Genomic DNA, 22252 nt, shown 5'->3' with positions numbered 1-22252 from the left:
CCACAAACCTTGGGAAAACCATATAACGTCCACTTTTGAGAGAAGTTGCACAGCGCTGCAGTATCAAACCAATCATCTCTCCAAACTCACGCTGAGGACCACCTTGTGAGCTACGTGTCCAAACAACGGAGGTAAAATACTTTCCATTTGCTCAATCTAAATACAGGTGGAATTGATTAATCTGGCCTGTGTGTCGACTGACCTATTTGTTTGAGTGATAAAAGTTCAATATACGGTAAGTGGCAGTAAAGCTACACCGCAGGCAAGTTTTTTCAGATGAAATGTTCAAGTGAGTTAGAGTGAGAATTGATGTCTTCCACATCCACCAGGCAAGTAAGACTTAGGACATAAACTAACAGACATTGTTCTTGATAAAGGCAGAAACTGCTTAGATGAAGGGCGCCAAAAGAATCTTTTAATGAGCAAATCTGCAACAGAACAGACTTGTTATCTTACCTGTCTGTATTTGCAGAGTGCAGCATGCGCTCACTTTTTCTTAATGCTAAATATTTTCACTTGAGCTGATCTGCTTGGATGCAAGTTGATAGCCAGCTTATGACATTTAAAAAATGTTTGTGTAGGGGAACGTGTGCATGCGCACACACACTTTTCTATCTGCCTCATTCCGATGCCATTAGAGGAGAGGGGCACTTAATAGCTTGGGTATACCTGATGGGGTGAGCCTGGGAGGCCAAGCAAGAACAGATGGGCTGAGGACAGCAGGGTATTGAGAACGAAGGAGTAAAGGGAGGGAATGAAAGGGAGAGAGCATCGACAGTCAAGGACCACCATCATTGCTACCCACACCAGACTATACTTACCACCACCCTGCCGCCCTCATCCCATCCCACCAAATTCATTTGCAGCACAGAGATCCTCGACTGTAATGAATCTGCAATTTGCACACATATGTACACTGCCTAACATGGTACTACTTTGGGATCTGTTTAACCCCGATGGAAACATTTACAAACAAGTGACCACAAAGAGTCATCAATCTGCACATTAAACTCTTATTTGCCTTTGGGGGCTTGTGCTATTCTCTATTATGGAGTTCAGAAAGGACCAAGGCCACTGCAACAGGGAGAAAAGGGTCCTTTTCGATGCAGAATGTAGGGACAGTTAGCAAAGTGCTAACAGGACAGACCGGTGACTTCTTTCTGCTTTAAGATGAGGAAAAGTAAGTGAGAGACTTGACACTAACAGCAAATAATTCTGAACCCTTTGCGGGGTTTTGGTGCTTAAACATCTGTAACGAGGTCTCGCCATAATGAAAAACTGACTAAAACTTTTCTATATTTCCTCTAACGATCAAAAGAAGCCAGGGCTGCTGTATTTATTTCCCCGAAGCCACCTCTTTGTATTGTATTTGTATGCATCAGGCATAAAGAATCAACGGTTAACAGGACACTTCGTTTTCTTGACTTGTGCAACCTGGTATGTGTCCCATGCCACCACGCCAGGGAGCCTTGGGTGGCACCAGTTACTCATACCATGTGTATACTTCAGCCTAACAAGGCCTAAGGACACTTCAGGGTGGTACAGAGGAAGGGGGGGGCAAGGAAGCTAAAGGCGACGTAGTGTGGTCCAATGGTTGACTCCAGTGATTTAGAGGCTGTTGATACCGGGCACACAGCCCAGGCTCAGTTACTGACTCACTGTAGATGACGCTGCATAAGTCACCACACTTAAAATGTCCTCATGTGTTTCGATCTGTTCCAGTGGGAATCAGGTGCGCTCACGCAGGTGGAAGTTGGTACTGGATCTGATTTTCTTGTTTCTCTCTTTGTTTCTTCTGACACTTTCATAAACAATGGCAGAGGCTCATTAGGCTGTTGTCTGGACTATTAATGATACTGTGAACACTTTCTGAGCTCTGCATGCCTACGGGCGTATAATCGCCAAAACTGGGCCATTAAAGAAGGTGTGAGACTAATGAAAGAAAAGTACACACATGGTTGAAAGACGGTTAGCACTGCATTGTCAGCAGTGGCTGACATTAATGACTTCATGTTATAGTGGTGAGTTCACGGCTGGAGAACTGGAGTTTAGGATAAATTTAAATTTCAAAAATTCAACCCTGCAAAACTACACTGCATGCATACTGCAATTTATTTTTATGTATGTGAATTCTAGACAGGAATACACTACGGTCATAATTAGGTACTTGTAGCTAGTACTACATTAAACAATATGTTTGTAAAGCTTTTTTATCCATGTTTACAAAAAGTTTATAATGTCTTGAAAACTCACATTTATTACATTAATAAACATGAATAAACATGTAATAAACATTTCATTACATTTCAATAGAGAATTTTAAGGTATGTCACACTGTGTCATGTTTTGGGGGATCGAGATGCCATCTTGTGTAGACTTTGTTCAGCCTGTTATGTTTGTTACCACAGGTTACCGGCATATCTTTTGTTCTTTTGTGGTAAGAAGTGACCTAAATTATTCACATTTGATGAAAATGGGGGAAAGATGAGGGAGCACACCTCTACTGACTGACCGTGGTGAAGCATTTCATGGGAGGTGAAAAACAGACTGATTCGCCAGCAGAAAAACAGGGGATCTTAACAATATGTTGCATGAAAACAAATTCAGCACATTATGATGTCAATTTTACATTCACTATAGGCAGACAAAATAACACTGACTTCAGAAGGGTCATGGACAGATGTCAAACTTCTGGTTCAAATGTTTTTGAAACATGACATAATAACATAATATATACATATGTACATAATGCCATAATGACAACAATGGCCAAAAATCCTGCTGGAACCAAAGTATTGGCCACCTCTAACAACACTCTGACAAGTTTAGGTGGACTTATGAACTGTGAGGTGTGAGGTAGTGGTTTGCATGCTTGGAATGGAAAAATTGAAAAAGCGCAAACGGAGTTCTGTCATCAGTCCTGTTATAATTGATTATGAGTGCTGACTCATGAAGCAAACAATGCAGAAACCGAATGGACAGAGAAAACTGAGTAAACTTTAACATCTCCCCACTAGGGGAAATGGTGGAGGCGGCAATGACGGCTCACACAGCTCCAGACTCATGTTGTTGATCCTTCTGTGGTCACACACAAACCTAACCATGATCCTCTGGGATATCCTCTGAGAGGGTCAGATGCTGAGTGCAAAAGAATTCCCCCACTGACCATGCAGAAATAAAAGGTCAAAGCAGGTGGTTTATTTGCAGGGAATTGTAATTCAAATACTTTATTTATATTAATATTGAGTTACAAGCTAGATCCTAATGAGCCAAGTTAAAGCAGAGACAGCATCAGAATTCAGAAAAAAAATTAATTATATTGCAGTAAATATAATAAAAGAAAAAACGCAAAGAGCAAGTTTTGAATGTCTTGACACTTTTTATGGCTGTTTGCATATTTCTCCATGAATGTGTGTGTCTGGTCTGAGCCCATGCCTTACTAAGACTATGTCAGCTTAGATCTGCGGTCGGTCGGACGGTGATTCTCTCTAATGGTCTATCTCTCCCAGCAGATGTACTCTTCTGTGCTCCACAGCTGCATTCAACATGTTTTCACGCTGTTCAACAATGCAGTTATATTCTGCTTCTTTGCTTGGAGCTCCAGTGTTGGTGGTAGCAGCGGTGGAGGTCGTGGTGGTGGCAGATTACTTCTGTGCATGTGGTCCTGTCCCTTCCCTCCTTTACTTTAGATTATGGCAGTGGCACTTTGGCTATACTTGGTCCTGAAATGTCTCCTGTTGGGTAACGTAAAGAATGTAGAATCGGGGGGGTGGGCGGTTGGGGGTCAGATCTGGCAGGGTCTACCACAGCTTCATAGCACACAGAGTCATTTCCATAATTGCCCACAATCAAACCAACCCCTCCTGGATTCCACCCGCTACAGATTCCTGTAGATAAGCTGAGCCGGGGCTCTGTTGAGTGCCAGAGACCCCCAAGTAAGAACAGGTGCCGGTAATGTAACTGATTTCAGATTCTCTAAGTATCCAGAAAAGGGGGCTGTTGTTTCTCCTGTAATTGCCCTGGTTGGACATTCCCTTTCAGATGACTATCGTGTGACTTTTCTGAAGAGCGGAAAGAAGGAGGATTTGTCCGATGTTTGGTTTGGTCAGGAGCCAAATCTGGATGCCTTACAGCGTATACAAATGCAGGGCAACAAATTGCTGGGCATCAGGTGATTGATTCATGCTGATTTTCCACTGCCCACAATGTATCTAAATCTTCATTCTGCGGTTACCAAAGTAAACCTTTTAGGCCATATTTAGAAACAAAGTCAAACATCCATGACACAGTTTGTGATGTAACACCAAATTGTCCATTTTCATAATGTTACAATCTTGCACAAATATCCTTTGCTCTCCCAGAATGTCAGTTATTGGTTAAAAGAGTCAAATATGCAACCATTTACCATCAGCTTATATTTGCTTATTGGTGTAGTAATATAGAAATAAATAGATTCCAAGAGTTAAAAGCACAGAACATGCAATAGTCCATATTTTTATATATTGGCACTGATGCATAAACTTTAAATAATGTACACAGAGGAGCTTATTACGGTACAAGACACCACCATATGATATGTAAGTAAAATAGTTATTTGCTCAGGATCTCAGGATTGATTCAAGCACTTTAGATGTGTACAGAGGTAATACAGTTTCTGCCTAAATGTACTTAGTTACATTACACCACTTAATATGTGGGACATACGGCTCCTACAGAGTAATACAAAGAGAAAAGGTAGACTACAGGGGCAAAGAGGAAAAGGATGTCTATTAAATAATATTACACTGGTCAGAGAAAATGATGAAAGTAAACAGGCTACTCTGGAAGTTGAGGTTTGTCAACTGCACTTTCTGTGAGGGCAACGCTGTGGAAAAAACGACCGGTTGACAGGACTTTACTTTCTGATGACCAGTGAAAATAACTCGCAATATTTTGTTTACATAATACATAATCCTGGAGATACTTTCGCCACGATGAGAGTGGCACTCATGTTCTGCGCTTTTTCGCTCGATCGAGCACGGCAGCGAGTCTTCCACCCCTTCTACTCTCCGTCCTCCTCCTCTGCCAGGTGACTGCTTACCTCGACATAGACGCCACTGTGGCGACATGCGCGCCCCCGCGAAAGGAGGAGGACGTCGCCGTGCTCGCTCCTCTTCTCGCGCGCTGGTTAAAAAGAAGGAGGAAAGAGCACGGGAAAACATGTGAGCGGTCTGAGGACTTTAGTGAAAGACAACTTTTATTTTCTTATATGTTTTTGGACCCCGTACATGCACAAACCGCCGTGCTGTGCTCAAAAGGAATTACATTTGAAGGGAACGTTACAGCTCTTTTGCAGTTCACGGTGTTTTGACTTTTTTGTTCAACAGGATAAATTGTGTTATTGCTGTGCTATTTTTTTTTATTTCTGAGTTATACTGTAAAAACAGAAGCAACAATAATTTATTTTAAAAGACCTTTCTTTGAGGCAGTGAATGAAATTTAGGACACCTGCTCTGACAAACACTTGTCACAGCATTGTTATTTTCTTTTAGTAATTGGCTTTTAATACAGGCCGAATAAAAAAACACACACACACATATATATATATATATATATATATATATATTGTATTTCAGGTTAGCCCCAGTTTTTTTCTTTCTAGGGGAGTCATTTCTTGTGTTTTCTGGTTTTGCCCCCACTTCTTTTTATATTTTATTCTATGATTTTTTAAACTATGAAGCATTTGCAATTTGTTCTCGTCCTGGCCATCGCGGTCAACGTGTGGGAATGTGGAGACGCAAAATTCGGCGAGAGGGGAGAAATAAGCCCCAGGAGGAGACGATGTTACGACGGAAGCTTGCCCAAGCGGCTGAAGAAAAGGGAGCGAAAAGTGTTGCTTGACGGCAGCAGCAGCAGCAGCAGCAGCAGCGGAGACATTTGCCACAGGTTGTATCCCCGTGTGTCCTGCTGTCCCACCAAGAGAGCCGCCTATCAGATCCTGCACCGCAGGGATGCCAGGGTAGGTTAATGTTTATCCACAGCGTTGCATTTAAGGGACTGGGAATTTACAACTGAAACGCCTCAGGTGATGCATTTACAGCCACTGTATTGTCATTTGTGCCGACATCTGAATTCGTTGGAGGAAATTGCTCTGGGCTATGCTGCCTCTGATTGTCCCACTGAAAGTTTTAACAGTCCTACGGGGAAATTGTGAGATCTGCGGTAGGTGCAATTCACGGTTCTGTGTGTTTGTGCGTGAGTTTGTGCGTGCGTGTGTATTTTTATTATTAATTATTACCCAAACTTTGCATTTAAGCTCCGTTTGTGCTTTTATCTGTTCTGTTGATTAATCGTTGTTAGCCTGCAATCCTTTATTATACAAGACTACAAATACATAAACATTATTATTATGTTAATATCACTATTTTTTGTTTGGTTCCCAGCTTCAAAATTAAGTTAATTTCCAAGTTTCTATGTTGAATGTTCGTGTTATTATTGGGTGAATCTCTAATTCAGTTTGACTAATGCGCTTGAGCGTTGCCATGGTAATCACTCGACGATTTACGTTAATGATACTTCTCGCTACAGTCAGCTACAAGTGTCGGGAGAAATGCGCAGTGAGCTAACAAAACTACCGAAAAGGTAGGACCATGGTTTTTTAATCAACCGTAGATGTTTTTATATTTTTCTGTCTTTATTTATTTATTTGTTTTTCCACCACAGCTGGGGGCTGATGTCAGTCAGTTTCCTCGCCGTCTCTCCAACAGCATTCGTCGTCAGTGTTTTCTTCGGAAATTAACGTAAAGGAATTTGTCCGTATGACGCATTGACGGAAAACTTTCACTAGATGCACCGGGCACTCGCATTTACCTAATGACTGTTATTGTATCAACCGACGTGATAAAATAAGTGTTAAAATGTCTCCGAGGATTTAAACTCGGAGTTTCCGTAGGGCAAGCCAGGAAATGCGACTGTATGCGCCAAACTTGTAGCGGATTCCGCTGGATCGTCAGCGGGCCATTCTCATGTAAACCACTCTTCGAATCATTCAGTGGCTGGGTGGTATCTCACTTTGTGTTGCGACAAAAAGCCATATTGCATCATTTAATGTGCTCAAGTCATGCAAATAAGAGGGGGGAAACTGAATAGGACGAACTCGACTTCTCCTCCTCCCCACTACACTGCCCACACACGGAGCCCTTTCTGGTTATGGCAAAAGAATAACAACAACACCATTGTGTTTGTTGGTTTCGCTAATGGGAGAAGCTGGAGAACATCACTCTCCCCCAGTCATCAACCCTGTCCAAGTGTTAACGTTAATGCCTTTGAGAGGGTGTGTGTCCTTTACTATGTCCCCCTGCCAACCAACTTACACCTATTCCCTGAGGACAAGTGTTTTGTTAAAGCTTAGTGTGGCCTACATCCATGCCTTCTCCCTCCCTCTCTCATTCTCTCTGACCATAAAGGTTTGCAGAGCACCACAGATTTCTTGCATTTAGCAAGTGTTGCTTTGTACATTATGTTTATTCTGTCAATTGTGAGGGATTTAACCCCCTAACAGCTGTTCTCTCACGTGAAGCTGTCAACGGCAGCTTTGTTTAGAAAACGTAACACTCAGTTCTGATATAGCCAGCGATAAAGTTAATCCATTATAGCTCCATGTTTCTGATTATGGCTAATTTCTTGACTTTCTTCAGTGTGTCCTCAGAAAAAGTGCAACTGCTGAGCTTCATTGCAATTTTCTTCCAGCTTTTGAGGAACATATTGACTGAGATTCAGCAAAAGACAACAAACAAAGGTTCACTTGTTTCTGGTTTGGATGATGGCAACATTGGAGCCCATCCCAGCAACATATGGACACAGGGCATGGCTGAGAGCACACAAATGCTACTCTCCCGGGACCTTGTGCCAGCCCATGGCACACAGAATCAATGGGTAATTTAGAACAGGAGGGCAGGCATGCCCACAACACTACATGGCATGAGTGTAGAAGGCAATGAAACATCCCACATACAGGGTCATAGCCAGCCTGGAGCTCCCTTTTCAAGGATGTCAGGATAACAGTTGGATAAAGTGTAACAAAATGAGATTTAGGTAGGTGTTTAGACAGTATAGAAACTCTGATCAAATAAAATGAGTTGTCACTCTTCAATTGCCTTTTGCGATGAGAGATTTACTGTGTAAACCTTTAGTTTGTTTTTCAGATAAACCCTTAGGTTTTGCTAGAGGTTCTGCCACCTGTTTTTACCAACTTGTAAACACAAAAACTTTTCCTTAGTTGCAGTTTGTTCTGTCAGAACACAGTGTAAGGGGTCCATATGTTGGCCTTGGGTCCGTTGGTGTAATTGACTTCGACAGACTGATAATTTGTTGATACCAGAGTGGGAATGATGTGCCTGTCTATCTCTAAATTGGTGTTTACACATGGACCTCACACAGAGAAAAGCACTACCAGTCTGCCTTCCTGCATGGCTGCCCAAACAGCACAGCTCTTGACCTAAAACAGATTATGTTGTGTTTTATAACAGCTAATTTGTTATGTACATAATCCTGCTAATTTCTTTTGGATTAACTTATTGTATACTTTTGTGTAATGACCTCAAGTCAGGATTTGAGGCTCTTATTGGCTACATTTATTTCATGCCCCAAGATCTGTCAGACATAGAAATTGTAATTTGACTGTTTGTGAACTTGGGTAAGTAGGCAGTGAATGATGATAAGATTTCTTTGTTTATTTCTTCAAACACAGAGGGTGTTCTAACTTCAATGTTTAACAAATTAGTATCATAGGGTATAGCATAACATAGCATATACTATATATGTTATATACTGTAAATGTGATACCACATTACAAATTTTGAAGTGTCTTTGCTGTGTGAATGGAATGGTGGTGTGTTCAAGCAGATTGTGGTAGAGATGATGCAGACTTTCACACTGTGCAAGTAACTTTTTCCCTCCTCATTAAACAATCTACAGATAAAAAAAAAAAGTTTCAATGAGAACAAACAGTTTGACACAATGCTGACAATTAGGGGGTGACTGTGGCTCAGGAGGTAAATGGTATGATGCACTTATTTATAAGTGCTATTTTCCAAAGCAATGTATAATGTTGATTCCCAGTCACACACATATCAATGGCTGTGGCTCAAGGTCCGCAACTTGTGGTTCAATGTCTTGCCCAAGGACACTTTGACACGTAGCTGGGACTGAGGATCGAACCACTTACCCTGTGGTTCATGGACGTCTGCCTTACCAATTGAGCTACAGCCGCCCAAGGTAAGGCAGTTGTCCACCAACCCCAGGGTTGTTGGTTCCATCCCCAGCTCCTTCCATGTTGAAGTGTCCTTGTGAATGATAATCAGTGTAAAACGCTTTGGATACCAAACAGGTGGAAAAATGCTTTATAAGTGCAGACCATTTACCAATTACTAAACAAACTTTTTCTGTAACTAATGTTGTGTTTAAACAAACTACGTGCTTCCATTTTTTAACATACAATCAAGCATGTGAAGTAAAATATTGGGCACTAAGTGGTTTTGCTTTGTGCCATTTTACTAGACTTACAGTACACTTCTGTACACTTCTGTACTACGTCTGTTAAATGAGACAAGCATCTCTGTTGTTTTTTTTTACTGTCTATTCTAACCTTTAATTAGAAACCATTAATCATACAGACTATTCGGGCTGATGCGTACACATCTAATTTTAAAACAACAATGTAAAAATGTTTAGCAACTAATATTTAACTTTATTGGGTAACTCTGATTCACTGCAGTTCATTTATTATAGAACTTAAAACCTGACAACAGTGTCTTTATCTGTAAGGAATTTACAATAATAAAGATTGGAAAATAGGGTATGTTATACGATCTAGAGTTTCTCTACTTCAGAGGTTAAGATTTATAATGTTAATATACCAAGTTAATAATAAACTACACGTTGTCTGTGCAATGTGAAGTAAAAGGTAAAAGTTAACAACCTACCAGTTTAATCAGGCATTGGTCATTGTTGTGTGTGGTCTCCAGATTTTCTCCACCAACAACACTGAATGTGGACGTCTCCTTGAGGAGATCAAGTGTGCTCACTGCTCCCCCAATGCCCAGGTGTTGTTCCACTCCTTGGACATGGATAAGATGCCACACAGGGAGCCAGATCTGCCGCGGCTCTGCCAGGACTTCTGCCGTGAGTTCTACTACACCTGCAGGGGGCACATACCAGGTAATTACACATAATAATGACCATGAATGTGACAGCCCCTGTGTTACCTGGTGATATGCAACCAAACATATACACATGGTTAGAGGAAGTGAAGGTGGATGCTCAGTTTACTCTCACACACTTGAAATGAAACTGATACTTGTAATTGTGATAAATTAAAATTCTCGTCAGGCCTCATTTCTCATTAAGACTAAGCCTGAACATGCAGAACTGGCAGATTTTTGGACTTATGCAAGAAGTGGTGCGTCAGTAGTCTGGTCTGTGAATATTTATTTATCCTGTTCTTACCTCATCTGACCTCACCTCCATTTGTTGCTTAGCTTGTCTCACTCTTTTTGCTAGCTTGCTGCCTGCCTCATGGCTTTACTGTAGCACTTTAATGCATCAGTAAAATTACTCTTCTCACACTGCCTATATGGACACCAGTCTGCTGATTAGATTGAAGGCTGATGGAGTACATTTCGCCTAGCAAAAATAGTAGAGTGATATTTGTACTTTTTGTGATGCAATATTGAGTCAAGCTGTGTTTATGGCGCCAGGTGCAGAAAGTTTTGTTCTCTTGTCTGTGTTAAGTTTGTTTGGATCAGGCAAGTTTATTTTAAGCAGCATAAATTTGCAAAAATGTGACCTTTTTGAAGACCTTGAGTGTTGTAACAATACACAGATTTGAGACATTTCCTGATATGTGAATGGAAAATATTATTATTTGCAAAGGTGGGCGTGAAAACAAATTTCTTATATGCACCAACAAAAGCAGGCCTGGCCTGACCAATGTACCAGAAAACTTGACTGGAGCAGAATGAACTCTTTTATGACCTGTTCTTGGATACAGCTCACCAGACTCAACTCCTGGGGTTGATTCTGTATTCGGGATGCATAAGCACCCTAGCTGTGGTCTAGACATGACTGCCCGGCACTGCCTTGCTCAGACATAAACTGTCACTTAAAAACCTTTCTTTCATGCTCTGCTGTTATTATTTTTTCATTTGAGTAGCATTCACATGAATCTAAACACAGATGAAATGTTACTTCGCTGGCACCAGTTGTCTCTGTACTATAAAAGGGGGAAAAAACCCATTGATGCTACAGTTTTCCTTGTTAATGTGTTACTATTAAATGACAGGAAGCCTTCTCTGTCTCAAATCATTTAATGATCAAGAGAGTTTTCTTTGAAGCGATGCAAGATCACAAGTACCTGTGCCTCCAAAGTGCATACCAAACATGATCAAACACTTTATGACTGTCTTTTCTCCTGCAGCCAAGTCTTCTTCCAATCTCTGTCTCCACAAACTGATTATATCTGCTGAGATTTGCAAACAGAGAAATTTTATAAACGTATTTGTATGCAACCCTGCTACATGACATACTGCAACTTAAGTAAAATATCAAACGCATACATTCCACCTGGGGTCCATCCTTGTTTGCATCTAATGGCCTGCTGGCATATCATGGTCAACACTTGAGCTTGTCTGGAGTTACATTACTTTCTCATAAGCTGAGAGACATATGGGCTTAGAGAGTCAAACCAAAAAAGCTCAAGAGAGGAATCCAGAAAAGAATCCCCCCCTCCCCACTGCCCCCCACCCCCACCCCCTCAGCCCTCCACAGATCAGCATATGTGGTGACGAATGACACATTTATTTTTCTACAAAGGTTGTGTGTATGTAAAACTGCTGAAGTGCATCAAGATGTCAAGTACTTTGGGTGGGCCACCCAGGTTGCCTTGGAAGATAACCAGATGGAAGTATAACTTTAGCTCTGGGGAGCCGGGAATATGGACAGAGTTCTGTCTCTCTCTTACTCACTCTCTTTCTCTCCAGTTCTCCAGTCTCCAGTCTCCTCTCATTTTCTCTTGTCTTCTTTCGTTTGCATTCTTTCAGTACTATATTGTTTTTTTTTTCTTGAAGTATATGGATCTGCAATACCTAAAAATGAACTTTAACATTAAATACACCCAACTTTAGTAAGATTGATTTTTAATAATATTTCAGTTTACATTTTGTATACATTTAAAAATATTTAGTAAACATATATACAATATTTTATTTTATTTTTTCAATTATGAATCTGGATTATGAACTCACAAGATGACAACCCATTAAAATTTACAAAAATCACTGGCAAAGGTTTTAAAATGAAACAGAAGCCTTTAAAGCATCCATAACTGTCGTCCTCCTCCCATGAAACTTCCTACTGGCTCCTGATTAGGCTGGGTAGTAATCGCCTATTTCTCCATAAAGACATTTACTGCCTTAACGCTCAGGTCTGCTGAGAGGCCTTCCACCTTCTCTGCACTCCTCTTCTCCTATATCTTCCTCCCCTCTTCACTCATCCTCCCACCCTGCACCCGAGATCCCCAACCAGCATGGTTAAGATAACTGCAGAAGCAAGTGAGTGGGTGGTATAGCAAGAGCTGTGTGTGTGTTTATATGTGTGTTTGATCTTCATGTTGTGTTTAGATGTTTGAGGGGATATCCTATCACCTCCAGTACTTGGTGCGGTCAACCCTTGTGGTCGGTGTGTGGCAAGGGAGGGAGATGAAAAGGAGGGACAGGGAGACTCCTGTTTGTGTTTTTATCACTGGTTTGCTCTCCTCTGTCCTCTGAGGGATTGACTAAAGGAAACAATACTGCAAAGATTGTTTTTAGGTCGCAGAGGGCCTCTGAGACCCACTGCACACTTTGCTTTTTGCCGTGAATACTGTTGTGACTGCAGTGAATAGAGGTGTAGCTGTGTGTGATTGCTTTGTTTATGCAGACCACTTTTTTCTGGCACTGGAACATTTTAGGTAAACCAACAGGTCAAAGGAGGAAAAAGGAATGATGTTGTTGCAATTTACGTTGATTTTGTATGTTAAATTAGTAGAATGCAGTTTGACGGCATTTGGGAGCATCATGTCTTTGCTTGCCAGTGCTTGCAAAGAGTAACACTCACACGGAAGATATTTTTGTTTATCTGAATTACATGCCATATTAACAAGTTGATTATTTAATTTTACATGCTGTGTCCATGTGTTCCTCAGTAATACAAAACAGTTAGACCTGAAGGATAGAACAAGTGTTTCGGTTTTGCAGTTCTGCAAAAAAAAAAAGAAAAAACAAACCACCCACCTAACTACACTGAAGTGAACTTTTCACTTCCGTGTGATCTTGTAAGACAACAAAAAAAACCTATGACACAGTCTGTGAAGAGTGAGAATCTAATTTATGACAAAATATGAAGACAAAATTTGTCTCTAAAGTTTCTCACTCTTTAATTATTTGAGTAAATATTTGTTTGAGTTTCACTTGAATGCATGCCTCAATAATATAAGTGAAACAAGACTAGCTGAAAATGACTACGACAATGCCAAAAGTTATTTTCTCTTCATAATATACAGTTAAAGCTACAATATTAAATGCAAAGTTGGTGCTAGCATGCCACTCAAAATCCATTCACTCTGCTCTGCACAGTGCTCCAACTTCCTGCTCTGCTGTGCTCTACTACACTTTGGTGTGCTCTGCCCAGCTTAAGAATACCCCAAAACATTTAATTAAGTAGAAATAATTGTCTGATCTGTTAGAAGGAGGACGCTCTCTCTTTTCGTAGTAAATTATCTCTGCACTGCTTCCAGGTTTGTTCAGTGAGTCTGGAGGAATCACAGGAGGAACATCACCTCTCCACAGCAAGAAACAGACATTCTAAAATAAGATTTTTTGTAAAAATGTATATACAAAAATGTACTTAGAGTAAATTAAATTAAATTTACAGTATGTAAACTGCTAGGGAGACATATTTTTGCTCTGTATCTAAAGTCTTTCAGAATAATGTTATACTGCCTGTGGAGCTTATATTATCATTATATTATCTATTTTCTGGATATATCATCCTTATCATGAACTAAACACCAAGCCAAGTTTCATGTCAACCATGAGCCAGCTAATATAGTTTTCATGCCAAACAGAACACGTTAAAGTCCAGGTCAGGCCTCGTCATGCACTAGATGTATTTAAAAGTCTCAACTCCTAGTAGGTTTTCAAATTCCACCATTAGCTGGTACTGAAAATTCTTAAAACCTAAGTAGTTCATGTACATTGATAATATACAGTTGTTTTGACAGTCTAAACTGGGAATATAATGAAGGAATCCTCAATTTGATGGGAATGTAACTTTATTACTCACTTCTTATATTATTTTCCATATGAATCCAGTAGGGGTCTAGTTTTGCACTAGCATCATTTCATAAATCAAAATAATGAGTATAAACAAAAATGTAGTGGATTCATGGTTCACTGCAGAGTCCTGTCTAAATTTTGATCCATGTGGTTTGGCGTAGTTTCTCTTTACTTGTTTATTTCAGCCCAGTCTAGCCAGAATTTGGCTCATCAGACTCCAACCCTCCCTTGTAACAAGTACATTATATTCCTTCTCGGTCTCCCACTGTTTTATCCTTTCTTGTGCATACTCATGCATGCACACACATAGCATTGCCCCAATACAAGTACTGCTGTGCACACAAAAAAACTTTGTACCAGTGTGAGGAGAATATTAATTGTATTTTCGCGATTTAGCCATGAGCCCCCTGTAACAAGTTATTTAAACATCCAGTATCTACAGTGAGTAAAGACCTTCTGCCTATGTTTGTATCTGTTGTGTTTGTTAGAACTGTTCCAGGCTGATGTGGATGAGTTCTGCCAATACTATGGGAGAAGAGATGCCAGTATGTGCTTTCCAGATTTTCAACGAAAGCATCCACAAAGTCAAGATTCCAACTACTTTGAAGATGAGCACATAGCAAAAATCAACAGGTTTGTAGTCTGACTTTTATCATCTTTTATTCAGGATTGGATTTTATTGTTTATATATTAGATTATGTTTTGACTAATTCTTCAATGTGTTCTAAGCAAGGGAACCTTTTAGGCTTCAATATTACTTAAAGGCTTTTATTGAAGTATGTTCATCCTGTGTCACATGGTTTTTATTGGTCCATATTGTTTTGGTCCGTACCTTCACAGAAAAACGCTGTGCCATTTCATCTCTAGTCCTAATGTTTGTACACTTAGATTTTGCTTAGCTATGCACATATAATGGAAGTGCTTATCCTGCATCCTTCTCTTTGTTTCCCTCACTGCAAAGGTCTGCACATCACAGACAGCTTTGCCCCTCTCCCTAGGGCAAGAATACTGGGCAGTATGTGCACCTATATCGGATCAACCAACATTCAGTCAAATAACTGTTAATAACAAAAAGATTTTTGTTTACAAGTGGGTGTGTTAAGTGCTTGTTGGCCAGAGGCCACTATGTACAATGACATTAGCTTCTCTTACCCTCTTTAAAATGAGTGCCCTTTTCATCCAAGTGATCATGTTCACAGGTAGGAGAGCCGTAAAGAGCAACTTCACAGATTTTAAACTTGCATACAATGGCTCTAGTTTTGGGAGTATGTGTATAAATGGTATTCATCATCCTTTTACATTACATCTATTCTACCATTCTATTAAATACCCATTTGCTTTTTGCTGAAAAACTGCTAACTGGAGGTGTTTTCAGTTTTGATGATGTCATGTGGTCGTTCATACTATGGAGGTTGTAGTCTGAAGTGGCTTTCACACATACACTGCATGTGAGAAGGCAAATGTCTGAGTCAGATGATCCGGAAATTGTCCTGCAAGCCCCGTAGTACAAAGTCTGAGTATTTATTTTTGACTGGCATGACTTCAATGTGCTGTAAACAAACACTGTGTTTCATGCTTCATACTTTTTCTGTCATGTTGTGGTCATGCATTCTTGGGCCAGGCACCACCCTTCACTAAAATCAAGCTTTTTGTGTGAGAAGGCTTTTGAGTTAGACAATTTTTTGCAAGAAAGAGTTATCTATAACACAGATGTTTGAATATGCATAGTACATGGGCTATGTAATCAGACCTTGTCACTTAGATTAGACACTGCAGATGGAAAACACTGTGTAGCAGATGCCCTCAGATGGCAGCAGAAGTAGAAAAAGAATGTATAATGAAAGTGAAATAAGAAATTTCTTAAGATTGCAATATCCTGAAGTCAAACTATGAAAATAGCACAGTGTTTTGATTTTCCAGTGACACCCTTGCTCCTCTGTTTCCTCTCTTCCTCTTGGTGAATTTAAAGCTGAAACTAAAACCAGACATGCAGGCTGAGACAGCCTATCGATCTAAATTTAATTCAGATTTTTCTTTATCATATCACCGTTAATGGAAGATCACTTTGCCATAAAAAATGATTTATTTTATGCTTCATTGCACTGATGCTTTATACTGTTTAATGTCCCTTGTATCTTGTAACTTGTAACTAACATCAGTCCAAAACCTTTTGTATCTTCCCAGGAAACACAAACACAACTGCTACTGTGCCCAGGAGGTGTTGAGTGGTCTGAGGCAGCCAGTGGCCGTAGTGCACTGTGGGGATGGATCTCAGCGGCTCTTTGTCCTGGAGAGGGAGGGAATTGTCAGAATACTCAACCATGACCTGGAGCTAATCAAAGAGCCTTTCCTGGACATCCACAAGCTGGTGCAGAGCGGCCTGAAGGTAAGAATGAGTCTGCCTATGTAGTGTTAGCTGTGGAATTAAGTATTTTAAATTATTTCATTTGAGCACAGATGTAAGAAGAGGAAAAGAGCTTAGCTGATGAATTGTGAAATGTTTTTTTTTTTCATGCATTTCTGGAGTAATGATGTAAAGTAAGGATGTAGGAGCTTTAGTACTTGTCAACAGCCTGCACCTAAGTAAACGTGTGCGGATCATCTTCAGCCATGAGAAATCCCTTCAAATAGGCGCCTGCTTACTATTAGCTTTCAATTATATAATTACATCCTACAAGCAGTCGTTCATCAAAAGTGATTGCTGCTAATCATTATGCCATTATCTGCTAATTAACTGTACATACAGCACACACATTGTGCTCACTGCTAATTATTTGCTGATTCTCACAAGATGGGTTAATAGCTTTCTTAATTTCTCCCATATTGTTTCTATAATGGATCTAATATCATGGGGACTGACCCAAAATTTTACATATTAGCTAACTCAATACCAACAAGATGACAAGAATGACAATTGGCTTTAAAATATAACCTGGTCTAGTGTGTAATGAGGGTTTTTATCAGATGCCTAAAGTACCTTAATGCTTTCTTGCTCTCTTTGTGTAAAATACTCAAGGCTTAGTAATGTGAATCAGGTATAGAGCTGAAAAGACAAGAATTTTCCTTGTGTGTTCAACCACCTACCATAAAGAAATTATTTTGCAGAGAAGAAGTGACATGATTGGATATTGGGGTGTTAGTGGGCAAGTAAACATGTGTTTTAATTGTGTTTGTCTTAATGCTCTATCTAAAACAAAACAGAAAAACACAGACAGGGCTGTATAGTAGCTACACATGAAGCATGTTTTGTTATTTATATCTTCTAAGCACTGAACTGTTACATCAGTTGTGTCAGAAGATTTGTTTTCAACAAAATGTATATTGTGGTGTGGTGCGAGTGCTAATTTCTGCATTGTGAGACTGGAAGTATTTCTAGACATAGACATAAATTGTTTGTAATACAACATACACTCTAGCTCAAAGTATTCTCCATGGACATTTCAACTGCAAATACACTCTGATCATCAGTAATCAGTAATGTGTTTGTTTTTTCCGTAATAGTTACTGCATCTCAGAATTTGAATTTGAAACATGTTTAGAGATAGTTGAGATTGCACAAGGAGATGGAGTAACTGGAATGTTTGGGGGGCACACTCCCAGACAGGAAGTTTATTTGTCACGCATGCCTCCTGTTCCTCCATTGACAAGACTCTTTGCTTACAAGGAGTCAAACGGAGCACAGCATTTGAATATGCAATTACCCCCTGCAGGATGCACTTCTTGCTCTGCTCAGCTCTCTTATCATCGTTCAATCCAAACATATTGTGGATAAAGTGATCATTATGACAATTAGATGTGGTTCGATCCCATGCAGGTCCCAAGGGTCCTATTCTATGATGTTGGCTGCCATATCGTTCTCCTAGCCACATAGGGCGGACAAGACCAGGGTAGGGCTGAGGTGTTTACTGGCAGCATCAACAGGATGGAGCTGCCTTTATACAGAAGGAGGAACCAAGGCACCCAGGGGAGAGAGTAGATAGCTGGTTTATCATTATTCCCATGCAAATGCTTTGATTGTAATGTTCTGTACTTCCTTGTGCTCCTCTATCCCCCTCCTTCCATGGATCCCCCCTGGTGCCAATTAAGCTGAACTACACAGAAACAATGCTGTGCTGTATTGGTGTGTGTTCATAGCTGCGTTGTGGGTGTTCTTCTCCTAAAATTTAATCTCAATAGTTGAGGCTCCATGATACACCATATACACCATATATATACAGTTCACACACTACCAAATGTCATTATTATCATAATGCTGTCTCCAGCACTGGTTCATGTTTGAGCTGCCTCGAACATGATGGTAACTTGTAGTCAGATGTTGTTAATGAAGACCAAATTATCTCCAACACCAGGAGTACATGATTACAAGAAATCAAAATTGCATTTAACATTAACAAATCCAATATCCAAGCTCGCTAGTTCTAAGATTCAATGGTTAAAGCCAGAACTGATGCTCTTCAATATGCATATTAATCTTCCTTATATGCTGTGGTGTGTCGTGGTTTTAATTCTCTTAGATGCTCTAACAATAATCATATTTTTCACAGTATATTCAGAAGAGACACTTCAGTGCAGCATGTGTGACATTGACAGTAAGTTTATAAATGAAGACATCTGTGGGCGGCACCCCAAAGCTGACAGTCAACTGACATATAGTATACCGACCTGTGTAACAGGGTGAGGGGGCCTGCATTGAATATTTCACTTTCGAACAAATAAATCACATGATGTCATTGTTTCTGTCCCTGCTTCACTGGCAGCTGCTCTGCACTCTCAGAGGCAATCAGAGGCCCAGGCCTTTGCTCATCTTCACTGTTTACTCTGCCTAATGGCAAGGATGGGATCGTACTCATGTAAATTTTACTATTATCTTCCGAGACTGGAATGTGAAAGTTGAAGTACTTGTAAATGTAGAATGGCTTTCTTTGAGTTATATGTCTCGAATGACATATTATTAGTTGGTGGTAGAACCTAATGAATCAGCAGGTGCGGGGGTTAAAGAGGTGCTTTGACTTTTCATGATTGTCATTGCACGAGAGAATAGCAGCACATGAGTTTTGTCTTTTTTTGAGGGACATGCAAGCATACATGCTTCAGGTCATATTTGATTGAAGGATCTAGACATTGTTGTGCTCCAATCAAGTCATGTGGAATGTATTTTGGCAGAGGAATGACCACAATCAAGTGAGGATCAAAAGGGCCAGGGTAATAATGCATGAGCCAAAACATGCACCACTGTGATTTAAAGACAGCTTCCTCTGCAGAGGTGCAAACCTTAGCATTGTGTGTGCCATTGCCTCTGCCACTCAGATAGTTTCAGCATTCCATATAATGCACCATGAGATGTGAGATAACGATCGCTCCTCATCCCTGCACTTTACTTTCCCAGTGTTCTGTGGAATAACGCCTACACTTTGACAGTGCCAAAACTGGAGCCCCAGAGAGCAGAATTGGAGGGAAAAGAGGAATGCAGAGGCAGGTGTTTGTGAAAAATGAAGAGATAATACCTCATGAGAGATTCAATCACCGTCTTGGCTATAGAAGAATGATGGCAGTCATAAAAAAGCCAGATATGTTAGAAGAAAAATGGAGGGAATGTGTTTTAAGTTGACACAGCAGTCGCATATTGTTTGTAAGATGTACGAAGAACTAATTTAGAAACCATGTCCCCATAACAGCCCTGGAGCTAAAACACAAAGGTACATTTTTTATAATAAAGCAAATCCTGCAGCATACCCCCAAAATGTTTTTTTCCTTATGTTCATGTACAAGAGTAGAAAAACAAATGTTTAAATTATACAAAAATGCAGCATAACAAAGCATACAACTGTTTACGTGTAAGTGGTTAATTAAACGTGGAATACATTTCCTAAATTTAAGTGCAGCCTTTAAATGCCCAATTCACCTAAAACCCATTAAAGATTAACTTTACAAATATACACAAAACTTGCCATTTGTTTATACAGTGTAATCATTTTTCAGAGTAGCCATGAAAATCTTACCTTCTGCAGTTTTGGCAGCAGTTTTACCATAATCAGTGCTCAGGAACTGCAGGTTGGCACTTAGTCTTTTTTTCAATCAAGGTATCCCTTTTGATAGGCTTAACAATGAATGGCTCAGTGGTGCAGTGTTTGTTTCTTGTGGCTCTGGTGCCAGCTCTGCTGTTTCGCCTGCTGCTGAAGGAGCTAGTCATTAGCAAGGGAGCTAATATTTCAGCCTATTTAACCACTTTGTATCTTGGTGGTCCCCCTTTGGCTCTGGATCTAGGGCTCTTTGAAATTGTGGTTTATGACCCACTCTCTATGGTGATTTTATCTGGGGATGTGGGTCACTGCAACCCCAATTCCAGCATATTGGTCCAGCATTTCAAGGTGAGGAGGAGAATTTCTCTCCCTAAGATGAAACGTTGTGTGCAAAGTACAGTCACATCTGTTCCGACTAACATCCAGCTGTATAGTGTGCTCTGTCCAATGCCATATATTGCCTTTTTTATTTGACTTCAATGCTCTGTCATTTATTATAACTCATAAAAGTGTGCAGAAGAACTCTGCCTTTTGGGGTGAAGATTTATTTGTCAACTTTCACAACATTTTACTTTATTTTCAGATTGATAGAACCCCTGTGGCTTATCATGTGGGCCCCTGTTGTTACTCGTGGTTACTTCAACTACATTCCTTCACAAAGACTCATCTCTTTTGCATTTGCATGTGGCCTGTGTCACTGCTATGTTTGACTGGGCTGAATGTAATGCAGTCCAAACAGAACTAGGAGATCCAGTACATCAATTTATTAAGTGTGTCCCTTTGAGGGTGACATAGTCTAAGCTTATTCAGAGATATAAGACAGCTCATTTTGTATTTTGTTTTACTATTTTGAGAGTGAAGAATGAAAGATGTGACAGCTTTGGTAATTGTAGATATTGTGCTCATTTGATAAGATAACCTTTCATGATCTTCACTTTCTTGATCAAAATTGTTTGGGCAGGATACAGTCCCACAGGGACCACTTCATAAACATTCTGAACACCTAAGCCTAGCATTCTGTTCATTTCTTTGTCAAGAAGAAATAGTGAGGGAGAGTACAACATAAAAAAGGGCCAACCTGGCTGTGCCTTGCCTAGGGAATGAAATGCTACAGCTAACTATGATGGGAGGACCACCAGGGTAGTGACAACTGATGTAGCTGCCTCCAGGGTGAGACAAAGGTTTACATATTACACAAGCAATTTAGATGTTTTCTAAACATGTTGCCAAGACAGTGGGAGTTGGCAGCTCCTTCCTTGTTTAGGTTTTCTTTTTTCCTCTTTTATTGTGCTCCCCCGTCCCTCCCTCCCCTCCAAGCCTCGAATTTTGCATGGATTTTGAGTGAGGGGACGAGGAGCAAAAAGCATAGACTGAAGCACTCTGCACTTTTGTGCTCTCTATGAACTGTGAGTGAGCTAATAAATTCTTTCAGCCACTCAGCGTAGCATTCACGGATATCCCCCAAAGATTACACACACAAATCACTGCACAATGGGGGCCACCGGGAGGGCCTGGGCGTCACAGGGGCCCCCGACCCTGAGGACAGACGCACATAACCAAGCTGGAGAGAAGACTGGGCAAGTGTGTGTGTGTGTGTGTGTGTGAGCAAGAGAAAGAGAAGGGGGGGTGTTGTGGAGGAGGTGCAACTCTACCCAGAGTCAATGCTTTATAATGGTTGCTAATGCTATATAAGGATGTTGGTGAAGGTGTGAACAAAAACAGCCAATGGTAGAAAAATAAAGAATGACTGAACAACAGGGGTGTGAAAGGGAATGCGATGTATAAATTTGAAAAAAAAAAAAAGAGATTATAGCGGCTGAAGAATTAAAAGGGATAGAGGTGATGGGTGTGTCTGCGTTGTAAGTAGCGGTCTTGTTGATG

At 40.4% G+C, this 22252-nt stretch overlaps 1 protein-coding gene across 3 annotated transcripts in view; it reads left to right on the top strand.

Annotated features, from left to right (window-relative positions):
- Positions 1-5136: 5136 nt before the first annotated feature.
- The window catches only part of hhip (hedgehog interacting protein), a 32620-nt gene continuing 15504 nt past the window's right edge, over positions 5137-22252 (top strand). Inside the window, exons 1-4 of one of the 3 annotated variants that reach the window (XM_067498327.1) lie at positions 5137-5998; positions 10005-10197; positions 14840-14984; positions 16536-16737. In XM_067498327.1, the coding sequence (XP_067354428.1) occupies positions 5714-5998; positions 10005-10197; positions 14840-14984; positions 16536-16737 (825 nt within the window). In that variant the 5' untranslated portion in view covers positions 5137-5713. Of the gene's footprint in view, positions 5999-6051; positions 6202-6488; positions 6622-10004; positions 10198-14839; positions 14985-16535; positions 16738-22252 lie in introns of those variants that run through there. The other 2 variants (XM_067498329.1, XM_067498328.1) reach the window with 2 other exon arrangements.

Source organism: Channa argus, chromosome 3 (genome assembly GCF_033026475.1).
Source record: "Channa argus isolate prfri chromosome 3, Channa argus male v1.0, whole genome shotgun sequence".
Classification (NCBI taxonomy): domain Eukaryota; kingdom Metazoa; phylum Chordata; class Actinopteri; order Anabantiformes; family Channidae; genus Channa; species Channa argus.
The sequence above is the reverse complement of the archived record's forward strand: the minus strand, read 5'-3'. Positions and strand labels throughout refer to the sequence as shown.